Source organism: Bos mutus, chromosome 5 (assembly GCF_027580195.1).
Source record: "Bos mutus isolate GX-2022 chromosome 5, NWIPB_WYAK_1.1, whole genome shotgun sequence".
NCBI classification, from domain to species: domain Eukaryota; kingdom Metazoa; phylum Chordata; class Mammalia; order Artiodactyla; family Bovidae; genus Bos; species Bos mutus.
Window position 1 is genome coordinate 4291826 of NC_091621.1, and position 12783 is coordinate 4304608.

Sequence of the window (12783 nt, forward strand, 5' to 3'; positions counted from 1 at the left end):
TCCCATCCTCAATAAAACATTCCTCTTCCCTGCATTTTTTATATGTGTGATCTTTTTTTCTTGTAAGGGGTTGCTTTAAAAAGAGGGTGCCTCGGGACAGGGAGGATGGTTAGAATATAATAGGAAATCAATAATGAATTTGTTAAATGAATAAATGAATGAATGATCATCCAACATAGACCAGGCCTCACGTTAGTTTCTTTTTATATATTGATTCATTGAATCATCACAACAACCTTTTGAAGTAAGTAGTATTACCACCTTTTTCAGGTGAGAAAGTTGAGGCCCAAAACTTGGTCAGGTGAGTGGCAGAGGGGGATCAGAACCCAACAGTAACAATTGCTTCTCACACTTGAGTGTGCATTTGGATCACTTGGAGATCTTGTTAAAATGCAAATCTGATTTGGTTGGGAGACTGGGAGTTGAGCCATCAATTCTGCATGTATAACAAGCTGCTAAATGATGACAAGATTCTAAGTGATCCCTCAGACTGCAAGGAGATCCAACCAGTCCATCCTAAAGGAAATCAGTCCTGAATATTCATTGGAAGGACTGATGCTGAAGCTGAAACTCCAATACTTTGGCCACCTGATGTGAATAACTGAGTCATTGGAAAAGACCCCAATGCTGGGAAAGATTCAATGTGGGAGAGGGGGACAACAGAGTATGAGATGATTGGATAGCATCACTGACTCACTGGAAAAGACCCTGATGCTGGGAAAGATTGAAGGCAGGAGGAGAAGGGGGGATGACAGAGGATGAGATGGTTGAATGGCATCGCCAACTCGATGGACATGAGCTTGAGCAAGCTGCGGGAGTTGGTGATGGATAGGGAAGCCTGATATGCTGCAGTCCACGGGATTGCAAAGAGTCGGACACGACTGAGCAACTGAACTGAAATGATGACAATGCTCTGGTCCACAGAGCACACTCTGAGCAGTGAGCCTCCAGGAAACATGCCTCCTATCACGTGTTTCACATGTTCGGGGCCGTTATAGATCACAAGTTGTGACTCCGGTACAGACTTGTGAACATTTAAACTGCTTCCTAGTCTATCTGGCCATACCCTTCCTTCAGGTCTTGGACTAAATCACATGAACCTTTTCCCCACAAGGCTTCTATGAACCATCACAGATGTTGCTCAGGTTTTGGGCCAACCTAAGCCTTTCTTAGTACCCTCCTGAGAAATAAGCTCTTAGAAGTACATCTAGATTCTAGAGCTGCCTGCCCTATACAGTAGCCAGTAGAAATTTAAATTCACTAAAATTAAATACAATTAAAAATTCAGTTCCTTCATTGTGCTAACTGCATTCAGTTACTCAGTGGCCCCAAGTGACTGGTGTCTACTGTTTTGGACAGCTCAGGTTAAAGAAAAAAAAAAGGAGTTCCCATCATCACAGAAAGTTCTATTTGGATAGGATTGCTTGAGAGTATTTGACACTAAACAAACATTTCCCATAACATTCAAAACTCAGAAGAGAAAGATTTTACATCTAACTCCACCCCCACTGGCTATCATCTATCCTAAAGGTAGTTGTGCTTAAGAAGAATATTTTCTAAGTTGAAAAGCTCATCTGTTTGAATTACACGTTACCAATAGTTCCGTGGCCAAAATGAGACTGACAAAACTGATGAGGGGCAGCAAATGAATCAGCTCCCAGAGAGAGAAGTTGGTTCATGACCTGGCCTCTGTGCATCTCTGCAGCTTCCTCTCCTGTACCCTCCCCCTCATTTATACCCACCAGTCAGTCCTCACTATGCCAGGCTCTCTTCTGCCTCAAACCCGTACACATGCTGTACTCTACTACTTAAAATGATCTTTTCTTCTCCCCAGTCTTTATGTGGCTAGCCCCTTGTGACACTTCAGGTTTCAGACAAATGTCACATCTTCAGAGAGGCCCCCTCTGACCACCCAATTAAGATGGTGCCACCATAGCATTTATGACCATTTGAAATTATATAGTTACCTGATGCTTAACTTCCATATTGACTCTCTTACCCACTAGAATATAAGTATCATGAGGACAGCAACTGCACCTGTTCTTTTTTTTTTTTTCCTTCACTTTTGTACCCTAGGACACGGCACAGATTAGACATGGAATTACTTGTGGCTGAATGAATGACCAAATGAATGAACAAACATATCTAAAGATCCCAAAATGAAGCCAAGACCTTGGTGGTGTGAAGTCAGGGGCAGATTAAACAATCTATTTTCAATGCCAGCTTCTATTTCCTAATCCTGTTCCTTTAGAGAAAAGGAAGCAACAGGGATGGAAGAGGAGGAATTCACTGGCAGGGACCATTCTGAGTTCTGTGAGTGAGTCAGGCGGCTCTGTGGCAGGGCTGCGGTGACCACCAGCTCCCACTCATTTCGGCTTCCCTCAGAATAACTGAGCTTTTGTTATTTGGAAAGACTAGGGGCCAGTTATCTTTGTTACATCCTCAACGGATGCAGAGAAAACGCAGCTGGGCAGGCCAGATGTTCTACAGTTAGGGCTATTTATGAGGAATTTGCCTCTATTTCTTTAGGCATCCTAGCATCTCAGTGATTTAATTTGCTGGTTTTGTGTTGTAGGGAACCCATGATGGGAAGTTGAAAACATGAGTTTAATAGTTAACTTTTATTGTCATTGCTGAAAGAGGGCATACTTAAAATGACATTATAAATGAGCTCTTAGAATTCTTCCGTGGCCTGACCTGGAGAGAGTGGGATTTTAACGTTTTGCTTTTAAAGACATTCAAGAATTGCAGCCCAGTGTCATGTTAAGTGGGCTGCTCAGTTTGGAACCACCTGCCATGCTCCTCAGGAGGAGAAGCGCCAGTTTTCCTTAAAGTAAGCTAAGGTTTCTGAACCTTGCTGGGTCATGAGGGAGCTGGCATGCCACCAACATTAGGGGGAAAAAAAGGATAAATGGGCTTGATTCTGCCTTGTGGAAATCTTAAAATGGAACCATTTATGCAGTCTCTCAAGGCATTGCCATAGACTCTGACATACCCAGTCAAAACTGGCCGTGCATCATGTGCAATTCGAGGTGCTTGATATGCCTTTCCTTTTCCCTCTGACTTTTAAAAACAATGAATAAATACCATCTTAAAACATATTTAGGGCTTCTCTGGTGGTCTAGTGGTTGAGAATCCACCTGCCAATGCAGGGGACACAGGTTCCATCTCTGGTCCAGGAGGTCCATCAAAGGACCATCTCTGGTCCACATGCCACGGAGCATCTAAGCCTGTGTGCCGTAACTACCGAGCCTGTGCTCTATAGAGTCCACGAGCCACAACAAGAGAAGCCACCACAGTGAGAAGCCTGTGCACTGTAAGGAGAAGCAGTCCCTGCTTGCCATAACTAGAGAAAGCCGGGGCACAGCAATGAAAACCCAGTACAGCCAGAAATACATATGTAAATAAATCTTTTTAAAAAACATATTTAGAAATCCATATAGGGATGGACAGAGCACTACATACAGATAAAGGTGGGACGTGGTTTTCCTAGTGAGTCATAGCTCATTCTCACCCTACTTTGTATTCCTTGTATCAAAGGATCCCCAAAGGTTATGTGCAATGAATTAATGTTCTTTTTGTGCTCACCAAGCAGACATAATACTGTTCTCTTTTACACAGCTGAAAAAATGAGGAAGTGTCCATCAACAGTGAGATGCTGGTTTGTGGAAGACCTGCAAACACCTGATTGGCTCTAATACTCAAGGAGCTGAACTTGATAATATGTACATCATCTGAGCAATGATATTCAGAGTGCTGGAAGCCCAACAGAGTCACTGAATCACACAAAATTTCATTTAAGATGTTAATAAGCTGTTTCACCCAAGAGTTGTTTTAATTTTTTCTACTTCTTTACTTCTTGCTTCCTGGTTTGGGTCCTTTTAAAAACAAAATGGTTTTGCTTTTTTTAAAAATTTTAACCACTTTTTGGAAAGTAATAGTATATAAATCAAGCAATCATTTAAAGATAGAAATAAAAACTGAGCATGAAAACCATATGCTGAGTTAAAAAAACATGACAAATGCATTTTAAAAGATTTCATAATGTACAATATTGTTCAGAAAATACACATATTCCCAAATTTAAGCCTACTGTAATAGATTTCCTAATGTTCAGGTGTATACCATGGATAACTCGTGCTTTATATTATAGAATCTATAAAACCATACATGTTGTTAGGAAATTATGCTTGTGGTTCTTCCAAGACCATGAGCCACAATGCATGCCAAGGTCCAGTCCAATTTAGCAATGGAGTATTTCAAAAGTGGTACTTGAGAAAAATATTACAGATAGTTTTATACAGGATGACATTTTTAATGCCCCCTGGAGATATCTGAGAACAAAGCTGGAATGTGCCAAAATCTTCAAAGGTTACAGTCATCTGAGGAGAACCTGTTTCACATTTGTATTTCTAAGAAGCTACTTTTACGACGCCTGAACACATTGCACAGAAATCTCTCAACACATTTATGATATTCCTGTGCCTTTGACTATCACACCTGCCATACCTCGAGGCCTCCACATTAGTACAAAGAAAGCCAGCGGCAGACTTGCGAGCTGGCTGAGAAAGATGATGAGATCCTAGAACTCTTTCCTTCACACTCCTCTTTCCCCTTACTGCCTTGGAGTCTTCTTGTTTGATCTGTCGCTACGTTGACCAAAAGATTCCACTCAAATTGTTTCTGCTTCATAATGCACAGCTATCCCAGTTGCATAATTTCCCTGTTGATTTTAGAAGTATGGATGTTATCACTGGCTGACTGACGTGCTTGTCTGCCAGGCAGTGGGGGATGGGGGGTGGGGAGAGGTGTGTGCACGGGCAGGATTATTCAGGTAAGTGGCTTCTAGGTGCTCTCACTGCCCTTCCTTCCTGAGGAAGGAGACCCCCAATTCCAGCCTCCAAAGAACCCCTGAGCAGCAGCAGAGCTTGAACAATGCTCAAGTTCTCATCCCATTTTATTTTCAGCGGATAAAGTTGTTCTTTTCTGCACAACTTTTCTTCCTGAGCCTTCTAAGCAGGAACTACAGCAACCCACTGTGGAGGGAAAAATGGGAGGGAAGTGGGAGGGAGTCAAATTCTTCGTCCTCAAAGTAGAAAATTAAATGCGATTTGAGGTGCATCTTCGTAAATAAGGGCTTCCCCTGTGGCTCAGCAGTAAAGAGTTCGCCTGCAATGAAGGAGGCACAAGAGACACAAGAGACACGGTTCAAACCCTGGGTGGGGAAGATACCCTGGAGAAGGAAATGGTAACCCACTCCAGTATTCTTGCCTGGAAAATCCTGTGGATAGAGGAACCTGGTGGGCTACAGTCCCAAGGGTCGCAAAGAGTTGGACATGACTGAGCACACACATATGTAAATAAATGTAGTGATGCTCACATTGAAATTTCCACTGAAGAGGAGGACTCTCTCCAGCTGTGGACCCAAAGTGAAATCACTGCTCCATCTAATGCCAGTTACGGACAACCCTGCTTCCCATCACTGCTCTGAAGAACCCGTCTCCTGAACTGTCCCTGACGAAGGGCCACTGGGGTGGTTAGCATGTTTTCTGTCCCTGGCAACATGGAAAAGAGGGCAGGCACCTTATAGGCTTTAAGCATCTGCTCATTTCCTCTCTAAGTAGCTCTGTCTCTGGAAACATTTGGGAAAGAATTAAACAAAAGTCTCCTGGGGTATATATTAATACTTGAAGTTCCCTGAAAATTACATGCTGTCTCTTGACTCCAAGCCTGTGCTTGGAATACCTTTTCTCTCATTATTTGGCTCCCCAGATCCTTCAAGTACAGGCTGGAGGCCCTGCTTTGTGCTCCTTAACTCTGACCTTTCTTCCAATTCAGCAGTCATTATGTTATAACTACTGTCTTGATCTTCAGAACCCTGTGCTGTGCTGTGCTTAGTTCCTCAGTCACGTCCAAATTTTTATGACCCCATGGACTGTATGTAGCTCACCAGGCTCTCTGTCCATGGGGATTCTCCAGGCAAGAATATTGGAGTGGGTTGCCAGCCCTCCTCTGGGGGATTTTCCCAACCCAGGGATCCCAATGCAGGTCTCTCTCCAGCATTGCAAGTAGATTTTTTACTGTCTGAGCCACCAGGGAAGCCCAAGAATACTGGAATGGGTAGCCTATCCCTTCTCCAGGTGATCTTCACAACCTGGGAATTGAATCAGGGTCTCCTGCATTGCAGGCCGATTCTTTACCAGCTGAGCTATCAGAGAAGCCCCATCAGAACCTTGGCATCTAACAATAAACTCCCAGGGGTAGGCACCACAGTTCACCTGTTTGTATCACCAACTTCTGAAGTGTTTAGCTCATAGAAGCCACTTGAGAAATATCTATTGGATAAGTTCAGTTCAGTTGCTCAGTCGTGTCTGACTCTTTGCGACCCCATGAACTGCAGCACACCAGGCCTCCCTGTCCATCACCAACTTCCGGAGTTTACCCAAACTCAAGTCCATTGAGTTGGTGATGCCATCCAACCATCTCATCCTCTGTTGTCCCCTTCTCCTCCTACCCTCAATCTTTCCCAGCATCAGGATCTTTTCAAGTGAGTCAGCTCTTCACATCAGGTAGCCAAAATATTGGAGTTTCAGCTTCAACATCAGTCCTTCCGATGAACACCCAGGACTGATCTCCTTTAGGATGGACTGGTTGGATCTCCTTGCTGTCCAAGGGACGCTCAAGAGTCTTCTCCAACACCACAGTTCAAAAGCATCAATTCTTCAGCGCTCAGCTTTCTTTACAGTCCAACTCTCACATCCATACATGACTACTGGAAAAACCATAGCCTTGACTAGACAGACCTTTGTTGGCAAAGTAATGTCTTTCCTTTTTAATCTGCTGTCTAGGTTGGTCATAACTTTCCTTCCAAGGAGTAAGCGTCTTTTAATTTTATGGCTGCAGTCACCATCTGCAGTGATTTTGGAGCCCCCCAAAATAAAGTCTGCCACAGTATCTATTGGATAAATGAATAGATAGATAGACGTGTGACTGAATGAACAGATAAAAGACAGGACCTAAACACAACAATCTCATCCTATTTGATCTTCACAAACACATAATTTCACTCCCAGTGTATTTTAATTGGAACTGTGATGTAACTAAGCCCACGTTATGAGGGTCTGGAGCAAGATTCTAACCTGGAGGGAATGCAGCTCCAGAGTCACTGTGGACGCCCGTGAGGGGTAGGGAAGGCCTGAACCTGGTGGCAGCAGTGCACTGGAAGGAATGGTCAGTCAAGCTCTGGGTTAGAACAGCTGGCCTTGGGAGATGTGGAGGAGAATGCCATCTGTCTCCCCCAAATCTGTCCCTCTTCCCGCCTGGGGGCTCACTATCCACATTCCCCACCTCTGTGTGCAGGTACATGAGGCCATGTGACAAAGTCCTCACTGAGAGAATGTAAGTGGAAGTGGCACGTGCCGCCTTCAGGCCAGGGCTTCTATCAGTGGCTTTTTCCTCCTTCAGGTCCACTTTCCATTTCTCTCAGCTGGTTGCAGACTTAACAAAGCCCAAAGCCAGTGGTCCTCAAACTAGTCAGCCTCACCATCACCTGGAGGCTTCTTGAGCAAATGGCTGGGCCCCACCCTAGAGTTTCTTTTTAAAAAAAAAAAAAAATTTATTTATTTGGCCGATCCAGGTCTTAGTTGCAGCACTTGGGATCTTTGATCTTCGTTGTGGTGTTCGGGATCTAGTTCCCTGGCCAGGGATCAAATCTGGGCCCCCTGCATTGGAAGCATGGAGTCTTAGCCACTGGACCACCGGGAAAGTCACCGCCCAGACTTTCTGATTCAGTAGGTCTGTGATGGGCTCTGATAACAAGCATTTCCAAAAAGTCGCAAGGTGATGCTCATACCACTGCTCCATGGACCACACTTTGAGAAGCAATGCCCTGGGGTATGGTGGAGCCCCACATTGAACATTCATTTTCAAATGAAAGGAACATTCATTTCCAAATGGTTGTATTAAAGACAGCCTCCTCCCTGACTGAGATACCCTGTGTGAAATGGATTCCCATCGTGTTAACTCCAGCCATGTTTGGGTCTGTTACTGTGGCTTAGCCTACCCTAGCTAATCCAGGAGGAGTTGAGGGAGAGGAGAGCTGATTCCCAGATTTGGTACTGGGGCAAATGGCAGAGTAGAAGAGCAGATTTGGGTGGAAAAGATAATGAGGGACTTCCCTGGTGGTCCAGTGGTTAAGAATCCACCTTGCATTGCAGTGGAGGCAGGTTTGACCCCTTGTCAGGGAACTAAGATCCCACATGCTGCAGAGCAACTAGGCCCACTCTCCGCAACTAGAGAGACCAGCTGCCGCAACTACTGAGCTCACAAATCATGACTGGAGAGTCCGTGTACCTTAACCAAGATCCCGCATGCCACAACTAAGGCCTGACACAGCCAAGAAATATTTTAAAAATAAAAAAGGAAAGATAACGAATTATTATCACAGACTTACCAAGCTCTCCACTCCGCAGCCTGGTCTGTTCACCCCCACCCTCACCCAGGCCCATCCGGCAGAAAGTTGTCTCTGCCTTTCTTTCCTGTGTGCTCACTCTTCTATTAGCTGAGTCCTTCTTATCTTGAGGCTGCCTTTGAGTTTCACCCCTCTCCCAAAGGCTTCCCTCCTGCCTGCCCAGGGTTCTGGTGGGATGGACAGGGTCTGCTCCTCTCTCTGAACTCCTACAGCACTCTTGGCCACAGCCCTCATCTTATAGGCAATCCGAACACTAACCGCTTCTGTCTAGATAGTGCTGCACTGTTAACCAAGCACTTTGACTTTTCTTACCTCATCTAATTCCCATATTTCTAACCACATGAGAAAACCTAGAGGTGCACACAAACACACACCCATACACACATGCACTCTATTCATTATTATGTATTACCCAACACTTACTGCATATTCCACATACAATATATCATTTCCACAAGTCTTGAGAGCTAGGACATTTGCTGAATGACCGAATGAATAAATTTGTTTATGGCAACTGCTGACTCTGGTGCCTGCCAGGACTGGGAATTTAACTCTTTTCCACCCTTTACTTTTCCTTCTCCATAAAATGGGACAATAGTTACCTTGTAATCGAGTAAAAGAATTATGCTGAGGGTCCTTTGCTCATGGTAAAGTAACACTTAAATATTAACAACTAGCTATGATTATCCTTGTAACATTTCTTCCATTTTCAAGCATCTTGGCATGCAAGATCCTGTGGGATGTGACTTGAATTTACCTTCCCAGGCTTAAAACACGCCTTCATGACCCCCCATATTTTAGCCAGTTTACCATTCCCTGAAAGGGTCCCACACTTCCCGCCCCCGTGCATTTGCATACACTGTCCTCTGCCCAGAGGCCCTTCTGTAATACCTTTGTCAGTTAAAATCAAGTGTCAGCTCCCCGCTTCCTTGTGAGGTCTCCACAGCTAGATGGACTGTCCCCTTCCTTGGGGACCCACAGCATTAGCTCGAACCTTGCTTACTGCCCCGCCTACCTTAGTACTGCCACGGCTTCTCATATGGCTTCCTGTCTCCCCATTTTCCAGAGATACCTCTCAGTTTCTGGTCCATAGAGAACCCTTTCTCATTTTCCAAAATGTCTGTGTTCTGTGTTTTATATCATTTTAATCATGTCAGTGACTTAGTTTCTCTTTTTTGGTGGGGGAATCTGGAGATTTTATCATGTACTTAATCTGCCAACTTAAAAACAGAAGTATCAGAAGTATATGAGCAGATGAATAAATGGATAAATCCAGGAGGATACTCAGATGTTGGCACTGTTCTGGGAGGGCGCTGGAGGGAGAATGTTTTTCCGTAGAGCTCTGGATTTACACATCATCTCCCCACTCAGAGCCTTGGAGGGACGTTCATTACCTGTAGTGCTGAGGCCAGTGTACTCAGGCGATGGGTTGCTGACAGGGGAGGAGGGGGGCGGCACTTCCACTGACGCGGCAGACTTTGCTGGAGAAAATGATGGCACAGGTGAAGGGGTTGGCGGGGCAGCCTCTGTCAGGATTATCTCTTCTCGGACTTCTGCTGTGGGAAGAAGGGTGGATTCTTAGAGCCAAAGGTGAAGGCAAGTTATCCTTAAGGGACTTTTACAAAGGAAATGTTCTTGTATTTATCAAGTCACGTGCATGCTGTGTGCTCAGTCACTTCAGTCATGTCTGACTCTTTGCAACCCCATGAATTTTAGCCCACCAGTCTCCTCCGTCCATGGGATTCTCCAGGCAAGAACACTGGAGTGGGTTGCCATTTCCTCCTCCAGGGGATCTTCCCGACCCAGGGATCTAACCCATGTCTCTTATATCTCCTGCATTGGTAGGCAGATTCTTTACCACTAATGCCACCTGGGAAGCCCCTATCATGTCACTCCTCTGATTAAAATCTTTGATGGTTTCCCATCACCATGGTGGCACACGAGGCAATTCCTGCATACACACATGCCCACTCTCAAGAAGGAAAAGACTGTTGGTTTCCCACCGTCTGACCTGTTCACCAAAACTAAATTATCTGGGATGTGGAGCTGAAGAAACACAGAGCACAGACGTAAGGATACAAGTCAATGTGAGAAAGAGGGCACGTCCCAGTGAAGTGCCAGCTTACCCGTGCTTCCTTCTCCCTTCATCGCTCGCATGAGCTCGTTGGCCCGCTCCTGGCAGTGCAGCGATTCTAACAGGTAGAGCACGTAGTCATCAAACATCAAGTGAATTAGATGAAAAGATCCTGGTAAGAGGAGATCCAAATGAAAGGTAAGCCATCTCAGCTCAGGTGTGCCCTCTGGTCTGGTTGACAACACATTGAGCAGTTGTCTGACCACCTGTCCCAGACCCTCACTCCCGCTCAGGTACGAATCACCTTGTTGTCAAGAGTTTGCTCTCCTTTGCCATCTCCTCTCCTAGCCTGGGGTTTAGCATAAGGTTAAGTGTTGGAGAAGACTCTTGAGAGTCCCTTGGATGGCAAGGAGATCCAACCAGTCCATCCTAAAGGAAATCAGTCCTGAATATGCATTGGAAGGACTGGTGCTGCAAATGAAATGCCAATACTTTGGCCACGTGATGCAAAGAACTGACTCACTGGAAAAGACCCTGATGCGGGGAAAGATTGAAGGTGGGAGGAGAAGGGGATGACAGAGGATGAGATGGTTGGATGGCATCACTGACTCTAGGACATGAGTTTGAGTAAGCTCCGGGAGTTGGTGAAAGACAGGGAGGCCTGGTGTGCTACAATCCATGGGGTCTCAAAGAGTTGGACATGACTGAGTGGACTGAAGTGTCTCAATTAATAAATTGAGCAAGTGAGTCTCTTCCTTGCTCAACTTATTAATAGGACATCATCAAAAATGGCACCTATTGAGCCATCTGTCAAACTGCATCTGAGCTCCTCCACTCACACTGTCCTCATCCTTGTCCAGGCACTCTACTTTGTTCAGCATTTCTGGACATAGTGTCTTGCATTTTCCTCTCTTCCACAAGCTTCTGACTCCCATGACTAGACTGTAAGGATATCCACAGCAGGGACTTTGTCTTCTAACTCACTGGTGTCTACCAACGTATGTGACATAATTCTAGGACCATAATCGATGTTTTAAGTTAGCAACAAATGAATTATTTCCTTGAGTGTTTCTGAGACCTCTGTTTACCACATGGTGCTTACAAAAGGTATTGCTTGAAAAGACTAGGTATCCTTAAGTAGTAGTCTTCATCTTAAACTTAGAGTAGATTGTTTCATAAAGAGGGATATGAACAATCATTTTGGAAGATTTTTCCAATGTGTTGGTCTTTGTGCTCAAAATATTATATTCAGTAATTCAGTTTCTATAACCACTTTGTAAAAGTAGGAGCTTTTATTTCTGTTCTGCAAAGTCAAGTTGTTCAAGATGACAGCATACATTACTTCAAAACCCTCATTTCTTGCATGTTGTGCTGCCTCCATGGACATGGATCCACATGTGGGACGGTACTCCATATCTGCAGTTGGAGAGAGGGGCCAAGCCCTCATCTCTAGTCCCATGTTTCCACCTCTCAAAGGGACATTTCCACATGGATATCCTGCTGTCCCGTGAAGTGTCCAACACTTCTCACTGACCTCTCCTTCCCCCATTTCTCTTGCTTTTTTTAGGGGCCTTCTGAGACTCCCCAGCATTATTTATCTCACGATCTGATCATCATCATCAACATCACTATGACTGCCATCACAGATTTATTGAATGCTCACTATATGCCAAGGACCTGGCTAAGCACTTAACAGAGAGTTCATTCTTTCAACAAAACTGTGAGATAGGTGGTATTATCCTCTCTTGTGCTGTACTCATTTGAAAAGACCCTGATGCTGGGAAAGATTGAGGGCAGGAGGAGAAGGGGATGACAGAGGATGAGATGGTTGGATGGCATCACTGACTCAGTGGACATGGGTTTGGGTTGACTCCGGGAGTTGGTGATGGACAAGGAGGCCTGGCGTGCTGCGGTTCATGGGGTCACAAAGAGTCGGACATGACTGAGCAACTGAACTGAACTGAACTGTGCTGTACTTAGTCACTTAGTCATGTCTGACTCTTTATGACCCCATGGACTGCAGTCCACCAGGCTTTTCTGCCCATGGGGATTCTTCAGGCAAGAATGCTGGAGTGGGTTGCCATGCCCTCCTCCAGGGAATTTTCCCAACCCAGGGATTGAACCCCGGAGAAGGCAATGGCACCCCACTCCAGTACTCTTGCCTGGAAAACCCCATGGACGGAGGAGCCTGGTAGGCTGCAATCCATGGGGTTGCTAAGAGTCGGACACGACTGAGCGA

At 45.1% G+C, this 12783-nt stretch overlaps 1 protein-coding gene across 2 annotated transcripts in view; it reads right to left on the minus strand.

The window, feature by feature from the left end:
- The window catches only part of RFX4 (regulatory factor X4), a 153652-nt gene that overhangs the window by 18129 nt on the left and 122740 nt on the right, over positions 1-12783 (minus strand). For both annotated transcript variants that reach the window (XM_005893685.3, XM_005893687.3), the window contains 2 exons: positions 10597-10716; positions 9865-10026 (listed from right to left, as the gene is read on the minus strand). In XM_005893685.3, the coding sequence (XP_005893747.1) occupies positions 9865-10026; positions 10597-10716 (282 nt within the window). The remainder of the gene's footprint in view (positions 1-9864; positions 10027-10596; positions 10717-12783) is intronic.